The following is a 24796-nucleotide window of genomic DNA, read 5'->3' as shown; positions in this document are numbered from 1 at the left end:
CTCCTGGCCTCAAGTGATCCATCCATCCTCCCACCTTGGCCTCCCAAAGTGCTAAAATTACAGGCGTGACACACCGCATGCCTGGCCTAATTTAGCTCTTTTCATCTCCTTTATTTAGCCAAGGCAGGTGGGATGTCCGGGAGCGGGGAGGGTAAGTGGGCAAAGTGCACTAAGTGGGGAAAGGATCCAGGAGAGAGGAGCTGCGGAGGAGCAGGACAGGCTAGCCCGCTTGTCCCTTCTAGTGCCTCAGATCTCTGGGCAGCTGGTTAGATTGTTAGGTTAGTGGTAGCCATTCCTTTTCAGCCTCCTCTTTGTCTGTCAGCCCCTTAGATGTTGGGCCACCAGGGCCTGCACACTCCCCCTAGATAACCTTACTCATCCACATACGCTATGAATATTTGCCTCCCAAATATTCATCTCCATCCCAGATCTCTCACTTTCTCTCTTTAAGTAAGGTTAGCAGAGACCAGATCTATTCTGACTGCCTCCTGGAAACCTCCACTTGCATCTTCCACTGATGCTTCAAACTCAACACAACCTAAGCAAAGCACATCATCTTCCTCCCAAACGTGTTCCTAGCATGGACAATGAAATTATCATCTACCTAGTGGTTCAAGCAGGAAGACTGGGCTTCATCATTGGCTACTCTCTCCCTTCCTTCTCCTCCCACATCCAGTTCCTGATGATCCCATCTCCTAAGGTCTCTTGAATCCTTCCATTTCTCTCCACCTTCACTGCCATTACCCTAGTCTAGGCCAGTGTTACTTCCGCCTGGAGAAGTCACAGCTTTCTCCTGACTCCCACATCCCCTCCTACCTTCCTCCTCTGCAGCCAGAGAGATCTCTCAAAAACACAGATCTGGACTGGGTGCGGTGGCTCATGCCTGCAATCCAGCACCTTGGTAGGCCAAGGCAGGAAGATTGCTTGAGGCCAGGAGTTCAAGACCAGCCTGGGCAACAGAGCAAGACACTGTCTCTACAAAAAAAAAATTTTTTTTTAATTAACGGCATGGTGGTGAGTGCCTGTAGTCCTAGCTACTTGAGAGGCTCAGGCAGTAGGATCACTTGAGCCCAGGAATTTGAGGCTACAGTGAGCTATGAATGCACCACTGTGCTCCAGCCTGGGTGACAGAGTGACACGTTGTTACCGAAAGTTAAGTTCTTGTCCCCATGGCTGAACGAAGAAAGAATGAGGACAAGTGGTTGGAGGGAAAGGAAAGAGAAGTTTATTAATTTGTTGGCAAATAAGGATGGTAGACTCTCATCTTAAAGAACCATTGTCCTAACTATAAGCAGAAATACAGAGCTTTTATAGGGAGTTTTTAGCTTTAGGTTATTGCTGTTTAACTATAGCATCTCTGGTGAAGACAGTCTGGTGACCTCTGTCTGGCAGATTCCGTTGAGTCATCTCTTGTGGTACAAAGAACAAAGGACACTCCTCTGTCCCTCTGATCACTGCCTTCCAGCAGGAATGCGGGTTTTAATTCCGAAAGGGAGTGCGGGGGAGTTAAAGAGACAACTTGTAATACATTTTGTCCTTTTTCAGGCCCTTACTTCTGTTACATAGTCTCAAAAAACAAAACAAACACACACAAAACACAAACAAACAAACAAAAAAATACAGCTCTGTTTACATCTATCCCCTATATAAACCCAACCCCTTCGAATGGTTTCCCGGTGCTCTTAGGATCAAGTCCAGATTCCTTAACATGGGTCTGTTAGACCTTTGACTTTGCCTGTCCTGTTTCCTATTTGTACTTACTGTTCCAGGCTGGCTCGCTCACCTTTGTTCACTTTCTTTACATGTCTCTCACCTGTGAGGCTTTGCAAATATTGTTCTGTTTTCTTCGAGCGCCACCCTCTCTGTGTAACAAACTGCTGCACACCCTTCAGGTCTCAGCTTACCCTGGGAATCCTTCCCTGATCAGAGCTGCATCCCCTGTCTGAGCTCCCGTGGTACCCTGAGTCTCCCCTAAAAGGCACTTGATTGAAATCACTTGTTTCAAGTCTGTCTCCTTCATGTGTGCTCCCCAGGACAAAGCCATTGACCATGTATTTACCGGAGTGACAGACTGGGTGGGGCCCTCTTTTCACAGTGCTTCGTCCCATTCTGTGGCGTCAGGCTCCTCTGCACAAACCCATTCCTGCACAGGGGAGGGTGGCCCAATGCTGCAGGCACTCCTAGTGAGCTGCTCACACAGACGTTCTTGTATGGAGACAAGACACAAAGACCTGGGCCCCCCTGCAGCAGTTGTGGGGTCTCCAGCATCTCGCTCTTAGCTTCCCCCAAGTGCCCAAGGACAGATTGAAAATTTGTTTGGTTTCCACCACCACAGGGTCTTGAATGTAGTAGGTGCTGGGAACCATGGCTAGCCAGACCCCACAATTCTGACAGCCCAATCTCTGTGGGAGACATCCCTCCAACGGGCTGCCCACTGCCGATGCCCACCTCCTTCTTTCCAGTCTCTCCTTGTTGCCCATGCATTGGTTGGGACATGGTGTCCCTGATATGATTTGGAGGGAAGCCCGTTGGTGGGCTGGCTAGTAAGAGAGCAGAGGGTGCCCTTGCTGGGAGCCTCTCTGGAGAAGGCAGCCCCCACCAGGTGGTCCTATCTGGGCCCCCTTGCCTGCACTCCTCCCTCTCTGTGCCGGGCCCCTGCCTGCTGCCTTCCTGCCCCCCTCACCAGTAGTGCTCCTTCCAGCAACTGAAGGTGACAGTAATGCATGCTCAGTTCAGTGCTGTGTCTCCTTCTGTGAATTTGAAGGGCCCTGTTGGCTCTGAGGAAGGTGTTAAATTAAGAAAGAAAACCAACTTCCTGGTTCTGTCTCTCCAGTAACATTAAACCAGTGTCCTTCATTTGGCTTGATAACAAACACTTGTCTAAGCTGGGCACAGTGGCTCATACCTGTAATCCCAGAGATTTGGGAGGCTGAGGCGGGAGGATCACTTGGAGCCAGGAGTTCAAGACCAGCCTGGGCAACATAGCAAGACCGCATCTCTATAACAAAGAGAGCTTGTGACTCTGAATGACTGGAAAAATTAGGTAAAAAGAGGAAATGCTTGAGAGGATGTGTAAAGCCAAACCACCTGTGAACCCAATCCACTAATTCACTCTTCTATTAAGGAGAAAAATGTATATCAATCTTTACTAACTTTCAATTCATATTTATTTATTTGTTCAACATATATTTATTGAGCACTTAGTAGGTGCTAGGCACTTTGCTAGGTGTTAGGACACAGTGGAGAGCAAAAATGGGGCTCCTGGTCTCATGGAGCTTGTATCTACTGGGGAGACAGATCTTTGATGAAGAAACATAGTTCAATATAAGATTGCAATGGTGAAAAAGAAAGTACAACAGTGATTTGAGCTGAAAAGAGAGGTATGTGGTGCTACTTTAAGAACCTCCTGTACCTAGCAAGGATTTGAGCAGAAGGCTATTGACTCACCTGAGACCCACAGGAAGGACAGGATTTTATTAGGTGTGGATGTTGTATGGTTTTTGTTCTTGGACCTCAGATACAGAGAACTGAGATCATCATGCTCCTCTGTTAATGTCATATTATCTTTTTAAAAATTATTATTTTTTTAGAGACAAGGTCTCACTCTGTCACCCAGGCTGGAGTGCAGTGGGGCAGTCTTAGTTCACTGCAGCCTCTCTAACTCTTGGGCTCAAGGAATCCTCCCACTTCAGCCTTCTGAGTACCTGGGACTACAGCATGAGCCACCATACCTGACTAATTTTTTAATTTTTACTTTTTGTAGAGATGGGGTTTCACTACGTTGCCCAGGCTGGTCTGGAACTCCCACCTCAGCCTCCCAAAATGCTGGCATTACAGACATGAGCCACTGCACCCGGCTGGCATATCATCATTTGAAGGTCCACTGGAGTGTTCTCTTTATTACCTTTTATCTCTATTTCCCATTCCCATTCCCTGCTTCCCCCATAGGTGGGTAATGATGAATTTGAGACAGGCTGCTCTGTCATCTGGCATTCTCAGAGAAAACTGGTGGGTTAGGATTTTGCCCAATGGGTATGATGAAGATACTGGGTCAAGTTGAAAGGGATTAGAAAGGCTGTTACTGGAAGTTGGACAAAAGAGGGAAGAAGGAAAAGGAGTGATAGATTGGGATAAAGTAGTTACCATATCAGAGGTCCTGATGACTTTGAAATCTCAGAGTACTATAGATGAAAAAGAAGGGAGGTTATGATCAGAAGGGTGTTTAAATAAATTAGTCTGGAGGTGGAGCAGATATGGGTGATGACAAAATCCAACTGAGGTGGTTGGCTGAGTTGGAATGGAAGTCATTGGAGGGATGTTCAGAGTGTTAGATGGTCATCGACGTGAATCCAAGACAATGGAAGGGACTAAGGTGGAGAGCAAGACTGGGAGCCAGGGGCTAATGCCCTTGAAGAATGAGGGGGAGCTAGGAATGGTCGAATGCAATAAGGTTTGGCTACGAGTAACAGAAAACACCAAAATTAATTGGATTTAGGCAAGACAGTTTGTTTTCTACACTCAGGACACCCAGTGATAGCATTTCTAGGGCTCATAAGACTCTCCTGTGTCAAGAGAACCAGTCTCCTTCTATCTTGTAGCTATATAGCACCAATTCACATAGCTACCTCATGGTCCAATATGGCTGCTGAACTTCCAGTTGTCATGTCTACATTCCAGACAGCACAAAGCAAGAATGGAGGAAAAGGAACACGCACCCTTCAAGAACACTTGGAAATTACACACATCATTTCCTCTTCCATTGGCCAGAATTTAATCACATTTGGAAAGGAAGCTGGAAGATGTTTATTTGCAGCAGCTGCAACCACAGCTAAAATACAGGATGGTTCTTTCTAGAGGGAGGAACTGGATATTGGAGACCAATTGGATTGGCAGCCTCTTCCACCTGCCACCTGGAGTGATGGGGAAGCCGGTAGCACACAAAGAAGGGGGTAGAGGGGATATAGTAGGTTGGCCTGAGCCTAAAGTGGGCGATTGTCTTCAAATTGAGTGGAGAATAGTCTGGAAGTGGTACAGGGAGGACCCCAACTCCAACTCCCCAGCCTGAGGGAGATGAAACGGGGTGGGGGGTGGGGGGTGGGGTGAGAATAAAAGCCACCACCTGGAGGGCTGCAGAAGTGGTTCTCAGCTGGTTTTCCATAATGGGAAGGAGGGGCAGAGCTAGCCTGTAGGGTTTGCTAGCGAGTCCTTGGGGAGGGGGGTCAGGGGGATATAGGAGCTGGGTCAGGGGCCAGCAAGGATGGGGTTGTGTGGCTACTAAATGAAAACAGGGATGAGAAGCTGAGAGGCCTTGGTCTTGACAGTGACTGAGGGTGGATTTTGCTTGGCCAGGGTGATCCAAACCAGAAACTGCTCCACCTTCCAAACCCATGAATTTAATACCAAGCAGTTTACTTCATGTCATCCTTCTACTTTTGCATCAAGTACTCAGTAAACCTGACATCTAAGCCTTTGGATCAGCCCAAAAATGGTACGTTTGAGATCATAACTTTAAAAAATATACGTATATTCTTTCCCAGGGTCAGGAAGGAATGTTCAAATGTCAAAAATGATGATTACTACTAGCTCCACACTGCCCAAAGGAGGTCACTTTGCAAAGCAATGAAAAAGGATCTAAAATAGTTTTCTCCATACCCATAATTTAACATTGTTTCATTATTACTGCATTAGTTTCTTCTTAGGGTGGCTACTGCTCAGCCTCCCTGCCCTGCTTCTTCTTTTGTTTTTTTTTTTTGAGACAGAGTCTCACTCTGTTGCCAGGGCTAGAGTGCCATGGGGTTGGCCCACTGCCTCAGACTCCCAAGTAGCTGGTACTACAGGCATGAGCCACCATGCCGGCTAATTTTTTCTATATATATATTTTAGCTGTCCATATAATTTCTTTCTATTTTTAGTAGAGATGGGGGTCTTGCTCTTGCTCAGGCTGGTCTGCAACTCCTGACCTCGAGCAATCCTCCTGCCTCGGCCTCCCAGAGTGCTAGGATTACAGGTGTGAGCCACTGCGCCTGGCCCCTGCCCCGCTTCTTTAGGCTCTGATACCCTCAGGGATCTGAGATTCCAGTCTCTATTCTCAGGGAAACTTCTTCGATCAAGATGTTGAACTTTTAGGGGGCCAAGTGACTTGAGCTGTACAACAGAACAGTCATGAGGAAGTGAGCTGTATACACAGTTGCGTTAACAGAGGAAGCAATGGATGATGGGAGACGCTGTCAGCAGGAAATCTTGATATGGTGCTTCTGAGAAGTGTGACTGCAGGATGGGAAGCAGATGTAGCATGGGTGAGCATGGCTGTCCCTTACAAGCTGTGTGACCTAGGCACTCTAGTTAACCTTAATTCTTCCTTATAATAAAAAGGGGGCAGGGCTATCCAGTACCTGTTGAATTTTTGTGAGAATTAATTCAGATATAAAATGCCTAGTACTTGCTTGGCTCTAGGCAAGTGCTACATACAGCTATTATTTTAAATTCCATTAAACCAGGCTCCCTGGGACCAATGACAGTACTTGGCACAATAGCTAATCAACAGACATTAATGGAATGAATGAAAGAGGTAGTTTCCAATATATTAAGGGCTCAGTTATAGGGATGAGGGTGCCAACCACTTCTATCAGAAAGAGAGCTGCCAAATTAGAAGCAAGTATCAGGAATAGAGTTCAGAGGCCAGCATCAGGCCAGCCCTGAGACACAGCCAGGGACTGTGTTAGAGAATCTTCTGCAAGTTTTTTGCATTTAGCACACACAACACTTTAAGAGAAATCCAGAAAGCTTCTGCTATTTCTCAGATGTGAACAGTGAGGCTCTGAGGGGCTAACTTGTATACTCTTGCACATCTGTCCCTGTCCCCTAAGCCTAGTGATGAGAAAGGGAGCATAAAACATCGCCCAGGGCCCAGAGGAGGGAAATGAGGCACGAAGGTGATCACTGGGCGGAGTGCAGTGGGGCAATGGAACCCTCCCCCACCGCATGCATCCTAACTTTCCCTCATAAGCATTTTTCTGAACCACAGAAAAATGGTTTCCTGGGCCTGAGGAAGGGCACACGTTAGAGCAGAGGAACTGAAAACAGATCCAGCAGCAGAAAACAAAATTAGCAGGCAGATTATATAGTCAGCTGAGGTTTTCTTGGCATTTTGGTCCTTGTCTGTCCAAGATATCTTTGGCAATAATCTGGGGTGCTCCTGAAGGTGATGGGGGAGAGGGCAGCACACACTCAGGGACAAACCAGGAGGCCCAGCTAAGCCTCCCCGGCCTGCTCAGCAGCCTGCTTCCAAGGTCCAGTTTCGGGCATTGATGAAGAGCTGGAGCCAGGGGGAGGTGGTCAGAGTGTCAAATGGAGGGGGCCGCCATGCCCACTGCCAAGGCCTCACGGCCCGCTCAGGATGCGGCATGAGAGCCAAGTGGCGGCCATCCTGGGAGCAGACGCCAGCCACGCCCCCTGGGGACCCGTTGGGATTCAGGGGGTACTGCTCTGTGGGGTTCCCATCGTCATCTGCCCAGTGCAGTGGAGCCAGGCCCCTGGCCTCAATCTGGGCTTGGAGTTCCGGAGAAGAAAACGCCATGTAACCTGAAAGGAAAGGAGAAGGGAAGTGAAAGCCAAACTCCATGCTCTCCGCCCATCTCCCACTCTCTTCCCATTGCCCCGTCTGGGCCTGTCCGGGCCTGACCTTCCCCATGGGCGCTCCACACGGGCAGCACGGCATCCTCCATGCCTCGCAGCATCAGGGCTGGTCCGGGCCCTACACGCACGCTGGCCCAGCGAGACTCAAAACGCCCAGACAGGTTGGGGCGTAGCAGGAGGCCGGGCCGGGCCGGCCAGGAATCAGGGCCCGTGTCTCTGGCATCCTTACTGGGGTCGCTTCCCACCCAGCCCAGCAGAGCCAGCAGTTGACAGCCATTACACACGCCCAGGCTGAAGGTGTCTGGCCGCTGCTGGAAGCGCCTCAGCTCAGCCCCAGCCTGTGGATGAAAGGTCACGGCAGCTGCCCATCCTACGAGGGAAAGGGAAGTCAGGATGGGATATGGAAGACCTCAGAAAAGGGGAAGGAGGGAACGAAGCAGTGAGACTGTTCTTCCATCCCAGCAACCACTGCTTCTCTCCCCAAGGACCCCCCTCTGCAGAGCTCGGGACAAGTGCGAGGGAAAAAATGAGTTTCTCTGCTTAAATCAGATGTTGCCAACTCCTGGGCCAGAGGTGGCCCATAAGTGGCCAGCAGAACATTTTCAAATATTTTTATTTAGTTGCCTAATGTTTAAAGACAAGATTTCATATAAAAATCTGGATTTTTTGGCTTCTCTTGAAAAACAGAAAGATCTGGCCATGTTGAGCCATCTTTCCAATAGGATAATCTGCTAGAGCTGAGTAGCAGCCGTCTCTGTAGTTAGGACACGAGCCCTCCATGTTGGCACGGCCCCATTCAGACCCCCTGTCTCATTTAAGGTACCTACAGGCCTTCTGCTGGCATCTGGCTCAGAATGAAAGTCTGCCCTGTCTTTGTGGAGGTGAGAGGCCAATCCCCAGCCCAGGAAGGGGGTTGCTAAAAGTACTTCTCAGGAATGCATGCGGGAGGGAGTGGGCAAAAGTCTGCATACTGACCTTTGGCAGAGCCTAGGACGTCTGCGTAGCTGAAGCCACCCACAAAGGCCACACCACGGAATGTGTCCAGCCCGATTGCCCCAGAGCAGAGGTCCTGCATGGTCACATCCCACACCTGGCAGGATGGGGAGGGGAAGTGTCAGAGAACATGCAGCTGAGGCTGGATCAGCGCCCCCAGCTCTGCCACCCTACCCTGCTACCTGACCCTGCTCACCTCAAACCCAGCCAAGTGGAAGGCATCAGCCATCTCCCGGTCTCCATTACTGCCTTCCTCTCGCAAGATGGCGACTCGGGGGGTGGGGCCGCCTGGGGAGAGAAGGAGTGTCTCTAGCCCAGAGGGTTACTTCCCCACCCCAGCTCCCCAGATACCTTTTCTAGGGCAGGCCCAGGCATCCAGGCCATTGGCTGTACCCTCCAGGCCCAATGTGCCCAGGAAGCCAAGCCTCTGCACACGCTCCCTCACCAGGCTCCCGGGGCACGGAGGCTTTGGGAAAGGTTGGGGGCAGGCAGTAGCGGGGCCCCATCCGCTCCCTCAGGCCCCGTTCCTCCTCTGTCACACAGCAAGGCTCTGCCTGCAGCTGGTCCAGCTGGAAACTCGTCTCCTCCCAGAGGGCTCGCAGCTGCCCAACAGGCTCCTCCAGAACCACAGCCCCGTTCACTGCCACCTGGATCTAGGGAGAAGGACAAATCTAGCAGGGGGCTAGGAGAAAGGATGGCCCCTCCACAGCTGGCAGAGGTGGACCTGGGCCACCCTACTCCGACTGCCCACGTGTGCCGCTCTCTTCCTGGCTTCCTCACCATGGCGTGGGGCCCGGCACCACCTGTGCGGCCCAGCTCCAGGCACTGGAGGCCAGCGCCCCGGTAACGCTGCAGCACTTGGGCCAGGTCTGGCTCCTCCACCTCCAGCACGAGGCCGGGCTCCTCGGCGAACAGTACAGGCAGCGCTGGGAGAGCAGAAGGAGCGGAGTTGGGGGGCCGAGGCCCAGGGAGTGGAGGAGGCAGGAATCAGGGTGGGATCGAGGATGCTGTATCAGGGACATCTCAGGGATGGGAGGTCTCAAGGGTACAGTCAGGAACACACAGGAACACACAGTGGGTGTGCCATCGGTCCCATCCAGTTCAGCTGTCAGTGAAGACAGCACAGAAGAGACAGTCGGGAAGACTCAGGCAACAGGGGTTGGGGGCACTCCATTCTTTAACAGGTGATGGGGTCTGCAGGGTAGCCTAAGCCTGAGCCTAGACTCCAGGGTCCTCACCATCAACCCCAGGGGCAGGCACATCCACCACTATCCCACAATTTCCAGCAAAGGCCATCTCTAGCAGGCAGGTGACGAGTCCTCCATCGCTGACGTCATGGCCTGAGCAGAGGAGGTGGTCTGGAAGAAGGAAAAGAACACTTAGCAACCTCGGAGCCCAAACCTTCACCCACCTTTTGGTGAGTTGGTTGCATGTGTGAGAGAACTAGAGAGAAGGGCCTTGGAGACCCTCCTGCCCCATGCTCACGTGCTTAGCTGGTGAACACCTGCCACGTGCCTAGCACCATGTGCACCATCTACCTTGGGGTCTCACTCACCTTTCAGCAGCCCCTGGGTGATGCTGAAGGCACGCACCAAGTTCTCGGGCAGGTCTAGGTTGGGAGGCTGCTCCCCAAGCTGGGAGAAGCACTGGGCCAGGGCTGTGCCCCCCAGCCGGTGCTGCCCAGGGCTCAGAGGCACGTACAGCAGATGGCCTGGGGAGATGGGGAGCAGTGAGGGGAGATGGGGAGCTCAGGAGGACCCCCTCCCTGAAGTGCCCACAGCACTGCTATTCCCAGCATGTGGTGAGATGCCCCAGACCACCAGTCCCAGAAAGCACCACAGGCCAGTGTTGACATGAGGGAGCCCGCTACTCACAAAGCAGACCCAAAGCAAGGACCACACTCAGAACACACAAGGCAGCGGGGACGGGGACGAATCTATACCTCTCCCTCCAGGATGTTTGAGGTCTGGGGTCACAGTGGCTGTGATGTCTGGGCAGACAGCATAGGCTGAGATGACCAGCGACCCTGCAGACCAAGAAGGATTGAGAAAGAGTGAGCTGCTAGCCCAGCCCTGCAGCTCCTCCTCCTCTCCCCGGGGCCCCCAGACCTCACCGGGAGCCCGCACAGTTTCGGTGCCAACCCTGGCAGCCATGCTAAGGGAGTCCTTGCCACCGTCCACTGCCACACCCAGGGCTGCCATCACTGCCACCATAGCCTCACAGGCATCGGCCAGAGCTGCACCCTCCCCTGGGAGCTTGGCTGCCCACATCCAGTTCCCGCTGCACTTCACGTCCTGGGAGCGGCAAAGGCATGGCATTAGTGGGGAAGAGAGATGTGGAGAGTTCACAAGTACACAGGGACTGGAAGGTTATGAATATGACATGAAGGCCAAGAGGGTGAGTAAGTGCTGGATGTGAAAGTGTCCCAAAGGCCTGGGGCTCTAGGGCAGAAGCTGTGGGAGAACTCACCCGGAGGTCAGTGACCAGAGCAAACACCAGGTTGGTGAGAGCTTCGGCCACAGCCAGGCGGGCGGCGACCTTGGGGTCCAGCAAGCTCTTGACTGGCTGCTCTCCCAGGGCTGTGGCGGCCCCTATAAGCTCCTGGTGACTCAGTGCCACAACCGCTACATCTGCCAGAGGAGTGTGCAGGGGCCCGACACACTGCTGTTGGGCCACCAGGCCACCCACGGAGCGGTCTACCTGTGGAACCAGGTGGGGCTGATAAGACAGCAAGGGACAGGGACAGAGTATGCTCCAATACTTGCTCCCAAGGGATACGGTACAGAGGGAGACCTGGCTTTCCCCCGACATGCAGACAAGAGGGGGGACAGCAGGGAGACCAGGCCATCAGGGTGGCTGCCTGGCCCCTGTCACTTCCTTCCAGGGCCTGTGGAACCCCCATAGCAGTCCCTGAGGGCAGAAGACCAGGGGTAGGTGAGTGGAGGGAGGGGGCAGGGGGCAGAGTGGGGCTGCAGGGGGGTACCTTGTTGGTGAGGTAGCGCTTGCTGGCCACAGCAGGCAGCCTCAGAACCCGCTCCAGAGCCTGGCGCACGCTCAGCCCTGGGGGCAAGGCCAGGGGCTGCAGCACAGGGGCATCCCTCTGGAGAAAGAAGTCCTGCAACACAGACAGCAACAGGGACTATGAGCACCCGGGGAGGGCTGAACATACAGGTGACCATGGAAGGTAAAGGGTGGTCTGGAGAGGAGGCCACAGAAGGAGAAACCCAGCCTCCCATGACCACCACACACACCTTCCGGGGCATCTTGCCCAGCACCCAGTCGAGCTCCAGGTCCACAGGGGTGGGAGGGGGTGTCGGGGGGGCATCCCCTTGGCCGTTTCTCCCCACAGGACTCTCCCGATCGTCCACCAGCACTATCTGTAGACCACAGGGACACCACCAGAGGGAATGAGACTAGGAACACTAGCAGGGAATGCTCCTAGAAATCGGGACAGAAATGCTCTCTCTACCCTGTTTGGCTTCCCCTCTTGTGTCCCTACCCCTCCTGCCTCCTACATCCTGTTCCCCACACCTTGTTTGCCACCATCTCTCATCTTCCTCTCGTCTCTCTCCCTTGACAATTCTCCTTCTAGCTTGTACCCAGGGGACTCAAGTCTGCTCACAGTGTCCACCCCCAACTCCCTGAGGCAACTCACTCTCTTGTCTCCAGTGATGGTGCCCACAAAGCAAGCTGGGCAGCGTTCCCGGGCACTGACACGACTCAGGAAGTCCCGGTCGGGGGGCCGCAGCAGAAGTGCATTTGACTCCTGGTACTCAGCTCCCCAGATTTCCAGGGCATTCAGGGTTGGGTCCCCCAGCTGCACAGCCATGGTGGGGAGGACAGACAAGGGTCAGTGGGCACTCCCAAGTCTCATGTTGTTGCCAAGAATAGGGAAGAGATGGGTGGAGGCCTGTTGGGGCCGGCAGGGGTGGGGAAAGACCCAGACATCGGGGATGAGACCCACCTGGAAGCGGCTGGTGTAAATGATGGCTCCAGCTGGGTCACTCAGCTCCTTTAGGACGTTGCCTGGTGAGAGGATTGCAGGGAGAGGTGGTGACCTGGGCATGGTCAGCTCCAGGTAAACAAAAGGCAGTCCCCAGCCTCCAAAGGAGCTCCTAAAATTCTGCGTGTTCCTGTGTGAGTTGCTGCTGCACCCTTAGTGCCAGCCATCTCATGGCAGCAAATGTCTACCTGCTCCAACCCTGAACCTGTCCAGAATACATAGGGGGTGGAGAATGGGACCTAAAGCTGAGGGCAGTTGGTTTCGGATCCACAATGCCTCTCCCTAAACCAAATGTGGCAGGAGACCAGGTAAGACAGTCCCTTGTCCCAACCCCTTCCCTCACCATTGCCACCAGCACCCTGGTCATGGAGGCTACAGATGGGGTTTCCCTTGGGGGCCTCCACGCAAGCCCGGATCACACGGTTCATCTTCTGTTCCATCTCCGGGTCTCCCCGCTGCACAGCTCCAAAGTCCAGGTCACTGGCATTGTCTCCCTGCACCTGGGGGAACACATGGCATAGCTCAGCTCTGGGAGCCTGGGGCTCCCATACCCGCCCCCACGCACAGGGCCCAGCAATTTTAGAGTCTTTAGCTATTCCCACTCACTTGCACAGATGAAGCAGCTCCACCCCCAACTCCGATTCTGTAGACAGGACCCCCAACCTTTACAACCTCCATGCCTGTGAGGAAAGAGGGCAGAATTAGAACACTGGGGAAGCCACCCAAAGCCACCTCTAAAGCAAGGCACTGTGAGGGTGAAGGCAGCTGAGATTAGGGGAGCAGGAGCCTTAATACTCCACCAGGTTGAGGGGAGAGTAAACTGGTATAACCTCTGTGGAGGACAGTTTGGCAATATCAATCAAAACTACAGGCCGGGCGCGGTGGCTCACGCCTGTAATCCTAGCACTCTGGGAGGCCGAGGTGGGCGGATCGTTTGAGCTCAGGAGTTCGAGACCAGCCTGAGCAAGAGCGAGACCCCATCTCTACTAAAAATAGAAAGAAATTATATGGACAGCTAAAAATATATATATAGAAAAAATTAGCCGGGCATGGTGGTGCATGCCTGTAGTCCCAGCTACTCGGGAGGCTGAGACAGGAGGATCGCTTGAGCTCAGGAGTTTGAGGTTGCTGTGAGCTAGGCTAACGCCACGGCACTCACTCTAGCCTGGGCAACAGAGTGAGACTCTGTCTCAAAAAAAAAAAAAAAAAAAAAAAAATTACAAACACACACATTCTTTGATCAGGTTAATACACTGCGAGGAACTTATCCTACAGATTCATTTAGACAGCTATAAAATCACCCATGTACAAGATTAAACACTGTATTAACACATACCGAAATCGCAGCATTGTTTGTATTAGCAAAGACAGGAAATCAGCTGACAACAGAGAACTGATTAAATTATGGCATGTCCACACAACGAAACACTAAGCTACCAAAAAAGAGAAAACATATGAATGTAATGAAGTAATGATTTCATATGAAATGATCTCTAAGATATATTGGTAAGTAAAAAAAAGCAAGGTGCAAAAATATGTACACCCATTTACTATACCATCAAAAACCATAAAATACTTAGGAATAAATTTAACAATAGAAATGCAGACTTGTACACTAAAAGCTATAAAACATTTTAGAAGACATAAACAAATAGACATAGATCCCATATTCATAGACTGAAAGACTTAATATTGTTAAGATGGCAGTACTTTCCAAATTGATCTGCAGATTCAACACAATCCCTATCAAAGTCTTAGCTGCCTTTTTTTGTAGAAATTGATAGAACTTGATAATCCCTAAAATTCATATGGAAATGTGAGGGACCTAAAACAGAGAAAACAATTTTGAAAAAGAACAAAATTGGAGGACTTATACTTTCTGCTTTTAATACTTACTGTAGAACTACAGGAATTTCAACAGTATGGTGCTAGCATCAGTACAGACTTACAGATCAATGTATTAGAACTGTGAGTCCAGAAATGAACCCACGTCTTTATAGCCAACTGACTTTTAACAAGAGTACCAAGACAATTTAATGAGGAAAGAACAGTCTTTTCGAAAAGCAGTGTTAGGACAACTGGATATCCACATATGAAAGAATGAAGTTGGAGCCCTACTTCACACCATACACAAAAATTAATTCAGAATGTATTAGAGACCTAAATGTAAGAGCTAAAACGATAATATTAGAAGAAAACATATGAGTATATCTTTGAAACCTTGGCTTAGGCAATGCTTTCTTAGTTGTAACACCAAAACAATAATCAACAAAAGAAAAAAAATAGATAAATTGGACTTTCCCAAAATTAAAAATGTCTGTGCTTCAGAAAACACTATGAAGAAAGTAAAAAAATCCATAGAATAGGAAAAAAATATTTGCAAATCATTTATCTGATAAGGGCTAGTATCCAGAATATATAAAGAACTCTTAGGCTGGGCACGGTAGCTCACATCTGTAATCCTAGCACTCTGGGAGGCCGACGGGGCGGGGGGGGGGGGGGGGGTGGGTCGCTCGAGGTCAGGAGTTCAAGACCAGCCTGAGCAAGAGTGAGACCCCGTCTGTACTAAAAATAGAAAAAATTAGCCATTGTGGTGGTGCATATGTGCAGTCCCAGCTACTCGGGAGACTGAGGCAGGAGGATCACTTGAGCCCAGGAGTTTGAGGTTGCTGTGAGCTAGGCTGATGCCACGGCACTCCAGCCTGGGCAAAAGAGCGAGACTCTGTCTTAAAAAAAAAAAAAAAAAAAAAAAGAACTCTTATAATCCAACAACAAAAGACAAATCGTCCAATTAAAAAATGGGCAAAGGATCTGAATAGATGTTTCTCCTAGGAAGATACACAAATGGCCAACAAGCATATGAAAAGATGCTCAACATCATTAGTTATTGGAGAAATGCAAATGAAAACCACAACGATGACTATACTCAAAAGGACAGATAATAACAAATGTTGAGTCTGGCAATGCCTTGAAAAGTTAAACAGAGTCACCACATGACCCAACAATTCCACTCCTAGTTATAGTCCTAAGAGAACCCAAGAACCTCTACACAAACGTCCATAGCCACATTGTTCATAAATAGCTACAAAGCAGAAACAACCTAACTGATGAATGTATAAACAAAACGTGACATATTTATAAAATGGGATTTTTTTTTTCTGGTCAAGTGAAGCAGTGTGAGTGGTGAAGAAACAAAGGAATCTGTACTTGGTTGTGATCAATTAGTTGTAAACACCACTGCACTTGGACCAATCTATATAATGGGATATTATTCAACCATAAGAAGTAACGAAGTATTGATACATGCTACAGTAAGAACAAACCTTGAAAGTATTATGCTAAGTGTAAGAAGGCAGACACAAAAGTCTGGCACGACGATTCCATTTACAGTCATGCATTGCATGATGACGTTTTAGTCAATGATAGATCATATATGACAGTGATCCTATAAGATTATAATGGGGCTGAAAAATGCCTACACAGTCATCACGTGGTATAAAAAACCCACTGTGCTTTCAGTCATAAAAGTATAGCTTATACAATTACTATATGTACACTACGTAATACTTGATAATAAACAACTATGTTACTGGTTTATGTATTTACTATACCAAATTTTTTATCATTATTTTAGAGTGTACTCCTGCTTATGTGAAAAAAAACTTTTACTGTGAAACAGTATGTTGTGTTACATTGGCAGCAGCCTCACACACCTGGTGTTTACCACATCTCTTGATCACATAATTTTCTCTTGTGTTTTGTTCTTCATGGCCTCTAAGCATACAAAAATCCATGGATAATGTTGCAAGTAAGAGCCCATGTCTAGTGATTGTGTAGCAGGCCACACCATCTAGGTCTGTGTAAGTGCACTCTATGATATTTGTACATTGATGAAATTGCCAAATGACGCATTTCTCAGAACATATCCCCATCATTAAGCGATGCATGCCTGCAAATGCAATGTCCAGATCCAGAATAGGCAAATCTATAGAAACAGAAGTGAATTAGTGGCCGTGCGTGGTGGCTCAAGCTTGTAATCCTAGCACCCTGGGAGGCCAAGGCTGGAGGATCGCTCAAGGTCAGGAGTTTGAGACCAGCCTGAGCAAGAGCGAGACCCTGTCTCTACTAAAAATAGAAAGAAATTATCTGGACAACTAAAAATATATATAGAAAAAATTAGCCAGGCATGGTGACACATGCCTGTAGTCCCAGCTACTCAGGAGGCTGAGGCAGAAGGATTGCTTGAGCCCAGGAGTTTGAGGTTGCTGTGAGCTAGGCTGATGCCACGGCACTCTAGCTTGGGCAACAGAGACTCTGTCTCAAGAAAAAAAAAAAGAAGTCAATTAGTCGTTGCCAGAGGCCGGGGGATGGGATAGGGAGTGACTACTAATGGGTACAGAGCTTTCTCCTGGTATGATGAGAATGTTCTGGAGTTAATAGTGATTGCTGCACTATCCCTGACTCAAGCATAACAAAATCGATACAGGTAACCAAAAACATCTATACCCCCATAATATTTTGAAATTAAAAAAAAAAAAAAAGAAAGAAAGTAGTGATTGACGCGCAACTTTGTGAATATACTAAACACCACTGACTTGTACACTTTGAAAGAGTGAACCTTAGGGTACATGAATTACATTTTAATAAAGTGGTTGTTAAAAAAAAGTGTGCACATTATGCCATTTGTTTATAAAAGAAGCAGATATACACACGGACTTATTTACGTATCCAAGAAATACCTTTGATAGAATACAAAAGTGACAAAAGTGACAAAAGTAACTTATTAACATTGGTTGTCTCTAGGGAGAAAAACTAGGTGGCCTGGGGCCAGAGGAAGGAGTTTTAACTGTGTAACTTTTATGTGACTAGGTCACCTATTCAATAAATGGGACCTGGACTTTATCTTGATTCTACCACAGCACCCAGCAGTGCCCAGCACAAAAAGGGAGTGCAGTCAGTTTCCTGACTGAACCGAGCTAGCAGCGGAAAGCCCCTGGCACACAGCAGGTACGGAATAAACACTGGCTGCCTTGACTTATCAGGGTGTGACCCAGAACCACAGGGGTAGGGCAGAGGAGGGCCCCTGCCACACACAAGTAAACCACGGAAGGGGCAGAGGCAACAAAGACTAAGACTGCCCACTGGTATAAAGTCCTGTCTTGAAAACACATACTGGGGAGAAGAGACATGAATCGAGACATTAAAAACTAACCACTGAAGTGTCCTCTAAACCCCTCCCTGCAGCTGCCCTGTGCTGGGGAGAAAGCTGGCTGGATGCAGAGAAAGGCTCTCACCTGGCTCTGGGGGCTCCTTGCTCACGTGCTCAGCTTCCATGGACCCGATGCCCCCACTGAACATGATGGGCTTGATCCACTCACGCCGCTGGCCATTTGGGAGCTGGAGGCCCAAGGAGCGGGCAAAGCCTGCAGCATGGACATCAGAGGGAGGGGAACAGGGACCAGTCACCCAGTTTCGTCCTCTCCAGTACTCGCCCAATACCACAGCTCCTGGGCCACAAACCCTACCCATAAGCCCCTCTGGGATTAGGTGTCCATCTTCCCTCTACACCCCCAGCCTCACCGGCCAGCACTGGTTCCCCAAACTTGTTGCCATAGTCAGAAGCCCCATTACTGGCTTCAATGGCAACCTCCAGGGGACGGGCAAAGTTCTCAGGATACTGGAAGCTCGGATCCTCCCAGGGCAGATGGTAACCTGGAAGGCAAGAAGAAAGTTGAACAGACTGTAAAGACAGAAGATGGAGGAGCCAGCATCCTTCAGGAAGAGTCGCGGGGAAGAGTCAAAGCCATCAAGGACCACCTGCGTGGTTGGAATGTTCCATTTTAGGAAGGTATAGAGCCCGCAGGAAAGCACTGGTTTTGCTGTCCATCTCCCATACTGGCCTCCTCTCTGACTCACAGGATCAGAATTCTTAAGGTTTCCTAGGAAACTAGATTTGGGGGAACAGTGGTATTCCTAAGACCACCCCAATATCATGCTGAGTGGATGCTAGTTTCAAAAGAAAATCATGGATCTGCAAAGCCATTCTGGCCACCCCTCTCTCCCCTGGCCTGTATTCCTTATGACCATGGCCAGTGCAAACCCAGCTACCCTAGGGCCCTCCCTCCCAAGAAAAGGCACCCAGGATGACCATTTGACCTAACGGATAAAAGTGTTTGCTGCGTGCCAGGACAAGGAATCTGGAAGGGAAAGCAGGTGGGCAAAGAGGAAGAAGATGGACCTGGGATATGCAGGTTTCCAAAGCAATAGCCAGCAGTGCCAGCCACCACGTGTGCCCCACGGCCTGTGCACTGGACATCTCGGATCCGGCCCCCTGTGCCCGTGGTCGCACCACTGAAGGGGGCTACTCCTGCAAAGAGAGAGCGGGAGAGGTCTGAGTGCCTTAGAGACAAACCCCATCTCTGACCACCCCCTCTGGAAATAGGGACAACCAGCTTCCATGATTGTTTTTCCCAAGCTCAGCCCAGGGGCCTGGGACCTTTGCCCTCCCCTACTCTCTGATCTCACTTATCCCTCCTGGGGACTCAGCTCACCTGTGGGGAAGTTGTGGGTCTCTGCAGTGAAGACAACATGTCTCAGCCCCTGCTGTTGCCGGAAGCAGCTTGGCTGTGTGGGGTCCTCAGGCCGTAGGAATCGGACTTCTTTCCCCTGGATTGCACTATGGACACATCCGTTCTGGGATGTGCACCAACTTGAATGGGGCCTGGGGCCTCCCCTCCCTCAGGCCAGACACCACCCCAGCCTAGGGCACAGCCTACCTGCTGTTGTCACAGAACTTGAGGATGTTGTTGGGGTTCGAGGATGCCTGGGTACTTATGATGGACTCAAACAGCGAGTGTACCAGCTTCTGCCCATCCACGTGGAGTTGGCCCTTGAAGAACCAGTGTCGGCTGTGCTCGCTGCAAGGGGTGACGTGGGGAGGAGAAAGCAGGGCAGAAAGAGGGGGTCACTTCTTATGCCATGTCTTCTCACCAGCATTTAACAGCAGAGTTACAGCCAAGTCATACTTAGATACTAGGTCAGAACATATTCCAAAATGTCCCAGCCTTCAAGTATTCTGTCATTGTAGATTATCTAGAGCCAAAGTGAAGATAACACCAAGATTTGAATGCAGACTCCTGGATGGACAGGGGAGCCCAGGCCCTCAGACTCAGGGAGGCCCCTAAGCCAAGGGAGAGCCATGAAGGTGAGCCCCTGCAGTCTTCCCTTCCAAACTCTAAGGGGTCAGATATATCAGAATGACCTCATTACTCCCCACCTGTTTGACTGAGCCAAGTCGAAGGTCTCCACAGTGCTGGGGTTCCGCTGCAGCTCCTGGAACCGCTTGGTGTAGAAATCCAGGTCCCAGGAATCTAGGGCCAGACCTAGGAGACAAACCCTGGAAAAGCTGACCAGGGAACTCAGGCAGCCATATTCCAGGTCTCAGCATCCCTGCGGGCCTATCCTGAGCCCTTCACTTCCTCCTCCCGGAGACCCCTGCCCACCTAGTTCCTGGTTGGCCTTCTCCAGCGCAAGCCGGCCCTCGGCCAGTATGTTGATGGGACCATTGAGGGGTGCTGGGATGCTGTCAGGGGTGAAACTCTGGATGGGATTGGGGAAGTGCTGCTCCGTCATCTGGTCATGTAGGGTAGTCAGAGCGATGGCCTCCACCTCAGGCGAAGGGGGGTGGGCAAACTAGGGGTAGAGACACACACAGAGGGCAAGGGGTGAAGAGTTGAAGAGTGGAGATAAATGGCCCACCCTTGACCCTCCAAGTCATACAGGACCAGTCCACTGCCACCGCATATAGTACCTTTGTTCAGCTTACAAAAACATGCTCTTTCCAGACATGAGTCCATGCCGGGATGCACAGATCAGTAAAAGGAGCACAGGCTGGATTTCTGCCCCATTCACCCCTCAAACAGGTACCCGCAGGCAGTGAACAACCTACACAACCATACAGCACAGGCCGAAAGCCAGGAGCTCCTCCTCCTGCTTCTCTCTAGAGTTTAGGATCTAATCTCTTATCTCTGGCCCATCTCCTTCTCCTGATTTCCCACCCCGATTGCCCATTGCCTCACCGCCTCACCGAGAGCCGGTAGCGCCGGGTAGTCTCCACACGATCCACAGCCTCCAGCCCAGCAGCATGGCACACGGACACGATATTGGTGGATGATGGGGTGGAAAAGTTCAGCCTGAGCAGTGGGCCGGATGGTTAGTACCTGAGAGTCCCCAGCAGGCCTTGGCTGGGAAGGCGGATCTTGCCCAGGGCTGTATAGCCAACCTCCCACTGCTACTGCCTCACTATTGGCCTCTAGCCTCAGACTGGGCACCAAGAAACCTGCTTCGAAACTAAACCAAACCATAACTGCCCTTCTAGCATCAAAACTGCTTTGATTTTAACTTCTAAGAATGCAACTTATTTTACTTCCAGAACATGCCTGGGAGCTGGCTCCGCCTTCAGAGGCATCTATCCAAATGGGGAAAGCATGTGCATGGCTTCCTAGGCAGGGGACAGCAAACGAAAATTAAATCTCCCAAGGATCACAAGAGAAAGTAAAGGAATGGAAGCAGAAGGGGTGGGCAGTGTGTTTGAAAGGATCATGTGCCTTGGAATTTGGAACAAGTTGCTCCAGGATGAGACCCTTACCGGGGTCCGACCTCCAGCAGCAGGTCACTAGAGCTGAGAATGAGCCAGGACTCCTGAGCAACATCACCCGGCAACAAGGGGCAGCCAAACAGCCACATCAGTTTCTTCATCTCCTCAGCACTTGGGAGGACCTCGGCTGCAGGGAGGCAGGGCAAGGACACCTTGAGAAGCTGCCCCTGGCATTGGGACGCCTCCCCTAAGAATCCAATACCTGGGCCCAACCTGTCCAGTTCACATTGTAGCACAGCTCAGTCTCGACACCCTGCAGCTCTGGCAGTTTCCCTTGTAGTTTCCTTCGAGTGTGTCCAGAGGCTGCCCCCTCATGGCCAGATGGACGGACATAGAAGTGAAGGATAGGGGACATCTCTGCAGCTGTCCTTTGCTGAATAGATGAGTTAGGTTCCTAAAAAATAACATTAACTATGGCCTATCTGTTGAATGGATTTCAAGTTTCAAGGATAGTTCAGGCATTAGAGATGGAATAGGGGAAAGTACCTGGAATTTAGAAAAACAAGGTAACCTGAAAAATGTAACCTTGGGGATTTTAAATAATCCTGTAAAATGTGGCCTTTAGTAATGTGGGAGGCAGGTGTGCAGGTACATCCTTGACACATGTTCCTGCAGCATCTGCACTTTGCTGGGCTCCAGTTTGCTTAGGAACACTGCTGTGAACAAGACAAAAATCTCTTCTGACCTCACAGAGTTTCTATTTTATTAAGGGAGACAGGCAAGTACCAGACATTTCCAGTCCAGTGTGGTTAAGGTCAAGGGACTGTGGGTACTAACCCAGCACTTTAGGAGTTGGGAAAGACTCCTGGGAGAAATGGTGTCTACCATGCACTGTGTTCCCCCTCCCCTTAGTTTGTATGTTGAAACCCTAATCCTCAATGTGATGTTATTTGGAGGTAGGGCCTTTGGGAGGTAATTAGGTTATGAGGGTGGAGCCCTCACAAACGGGATTAGTGCCCTTATAGGAAGAGGCCAGAGAACTAGCTCTCTGTCTGCCATGTGAGGATACAACTAGAAGTCTATAGTCTGCTACCTGGAAGAGAACCCTCACCAGAACCTAATCATCCTGGCACCTTGATCTCCAACTTCCAGCCTCTTCTCCAACTAGGGGAATTAAATTTCTGTTGCTTATAAGCCATTCAGTCTATGGTACTTTGTTATAGCAGCCCACATGGACTAAGACAGCATCTAAGCTTAAATCTAGAGTATGAGTTGGACTGGACCTGACTGGGGAAATCAAATGACATTTCCTCCACTTCGGTGTTTTCAAAATATTATGTTCCTGCTCAAAGTAAACGCAAAAGCTTTAGCTTGACACTCAAAAGGCCCTCCACATCTATCCTAAACTACTTATCTGCCCGGCCTCCTCTCTGTTCCTTTACTCCCCTCCTAGAATGCCTATGCTTACCCCCATCATATCCAAAGCCTTCCCATTCTTGAAGAAGAGTACAGTCTCACAAACTCTGGAAAACTCCCTTCACTGCCCCAGTACTCAGGGACATCTCCCTCCTCAGCAAAGTAGAGGGCTTCTCCCCTGCACCATTCATTCAGCCATGATCACACACACAGGGCTCACAGATGTACACTGCCTCTTCCCCAGGAAGCAAGAGATTGAGCCAATGAAATTGCCAGTATTCAATTATTTTTGGCCCAAAATGGTAATCTCATATGGTTCAAGCTAATATTTGCCAATGGATTCCATAACTTTATCCAGTGCTGACTCTCCTTGAAACTCCAGACTAGTACCTTCAAATGCTTATGTGACATCTCCACATAGACGTCTCATACACAGAGAACAGCCTGCCATGTCCAAAACAGGAATTTTGATTTATCATTTCTCCAGATGTGCTGTATCCCTAGTCTCCCCCATCTCAGCAAACACTATGATCATTCAATTAGTTGCTCAAACCAAAAACACAAGAGGCAACCTTAATCTTTCCTTTATTCTCTGAACCTAACACACCAGCAAATCTATTTCCAGACATATCTCAAATCTCTCATCTTTTCATTTCTACTACCTCACTCTATTCCAAGCCACCACCATCACTCACCTGGACTAATGCATTGGCCTCCTGACCAGTCCCCGATTCCACCCCTTCACAACCACAAAATTTATTTGCACATATCAGCATAAAGGATCAGGACTTCCCAGGACACATGGGATAAATTCCAACTCAGCGCCCTGGCTTACTGGGTTTGGCCACTCTCTAGTCTACCTCTCCAACCTATCTCACACCATTCTGTCTCACCCACAATGTACCAACCACACTAGCTTCTCTTCTATTCCTCTGACTTGCCAAGCTCAGTCCTGGAAGACATTTTATTCACCTTGATATATACATGGCTAGCTCCTTCTTGTTATTTAGATTTCAGGTGAAATTTTCCTCTTGGCAAGGCCTTACTTGACTAGCCAGTCTTAAGCGGCCACTATCAGATGGCCCTGTTTATTTATCTTTAGGGAGACAGGGTCTTGCTCTGTTGTCCAGGCTGGAGTGCAGTGGTGCAATCATAGCTCACTGTACCCTCGAACTCCTGGGCTCAAGCGACCCTCCTGTGTGCACCATCATGCCTGGCCAAACTTTTTTTCCATTTTTTGTAGAGATGGGGGTCTTAGTATGTTGCCCTGGCTGGTCTCGAATTCCTGGCCTCAAGCAATTCTCTACCTTGAATTACAGGCATGAGCCACCGTGCCAGGCCCTGATGGCCATTTAAATTTCCTATATACTTAGGAAATATACATATCATGATATTTTTATCTGATATATTTTTTTCCAGTCTATACTCCCCACTGGAACAAAATCTCCACGTGGGCTTGGGCTGTAACTGATTCAATTCCACTGAATTACCAAGGCTTAGAACAATACCTGGGCTAAGAAGCAAAAAAGTAAAACTTATTGACTGAATGAACTCTTGTTTCCTACCACACTCCTCAGTCTTTCCTCCCGTGTCAGGACTTGAAATCATTTTGTTTATTTAGGCCACTTGATTTTCATCTATCACTCCCAGTGAAATGCAAGTTCCAAAAGCTCAGGGACAGGGTTTGCCGACATGAAGGCTATATCCCCAACGACTAACATGGTGCCTGACACAAAGTAGGCGGCCGACAGATCTTCTGTTAGTTGAGTGCATGAATGAGATAGAAGGGCTGCGTTTACATGGGGGTCACCCATGCCGGAGTATGCAGAGCGCATGCAAGATAAGATGGATGCCTCCACTAAAGCAAGCGAACGGGCCCCAGCTGGATGCAGCTCGGCCTGGTGGGGATATTGGATCAGGCTTGGGGTGGGTAACGAAGGGCTGCAAATGGCAGGGGGATCCAATCTCACGCACGGTAACTATACTCACGTGGAAGAGACCTTCGCGGCCCCAGAGATCCTCGAATCGTGGCGCGCTCGTTACGTCATCTGCATGCGCCGCGGGCAGCGACCTGGCCTGCGGGAACCCAGGCGACTCCGCCCTGCCCACTTCATCTCTCTCTGGGTGGGGCCGCCGCGCCGGCCTCTCGGTTC

General features: G+C 49.9%; 1 protein-coding gene across 1 annotated transcript; it reads right to left on the bottom strand.

The window, feature by feature from the left end:
- Nucleotides 1-7068: 7068 nt before the first annotated feature.
- On the bottom strand, nucleotides 7069-24667 carry PFAS (phosphoribosylformylglycinamidine synthase). The gene is made up of 28 exons (XM_069482044.1): nucleotides 24633-24667; nucleotides 21501-21681; nucleotides 21279-21414; nucleotides 20718-20823; nucleotides 20134-20323; nucleotides 19908-20013; nucleotides 19408-19548; nucleotides 19183-19307; nucleotides 18870-18998; nucleotides 18212-18343; nucleotides 17926-18054; nucleotides 13238-13311; nucleotides 12975-13131; nucleotides 12593-12654; nucleotides 12284-12445; nucleotides 11880-12005; nucleotides 11612-11743; nucleotides 11098-11328; nucleotides 10742-10922; nucleotides 10571-10654; nucleotides 10184-10339; nucleotides 9867-9986; nucleotides 9409-9554; nucleotides 9074-9281; nucleotides 8825-8916; nucleotides 8611-8725; nucleotides 7682-8005; nucleotides 7069-7581 (listed from the first exon to the last, which is right to left on the bottom strand). The coding sequence occupies exons 2-28, from the start codon at nucleotides 21640-21642 to the stop codon at nucleotides 7271-7273; spliced, it is 4017 nt and encodes a 1338-aa protein (XP_069338145.1). The 5' UTR covers nucleotides 21643-21681; nucleotides 24633-24667; the 3' UTR covers nucleotides 7069-7270.
- Between the last annotated feature and the right edge of the window lie 129 nt (nucleotides 24668-24796).

The sequence above is a fragment of the Eulemur rufifrons genome, chromosome 9 (assembly GCF_041146395.1).
Source record: "Eulemur rufifrons isolate Redbay chromosome 9, OSU_ERuf_1, whole genome shotgun sequence".
In the NCBI taxonomy this organism is placed as follows: Eukaryota; Metazoa; Chordata; class Mammalia; order Primates; family Lemuridae; genus Eulemur; species Eulemur rufifrons.
Note: the sequence above shows the minus strand (reverse complement) of the source record. Positions and strands in the feature narration are given on the sequence as shown.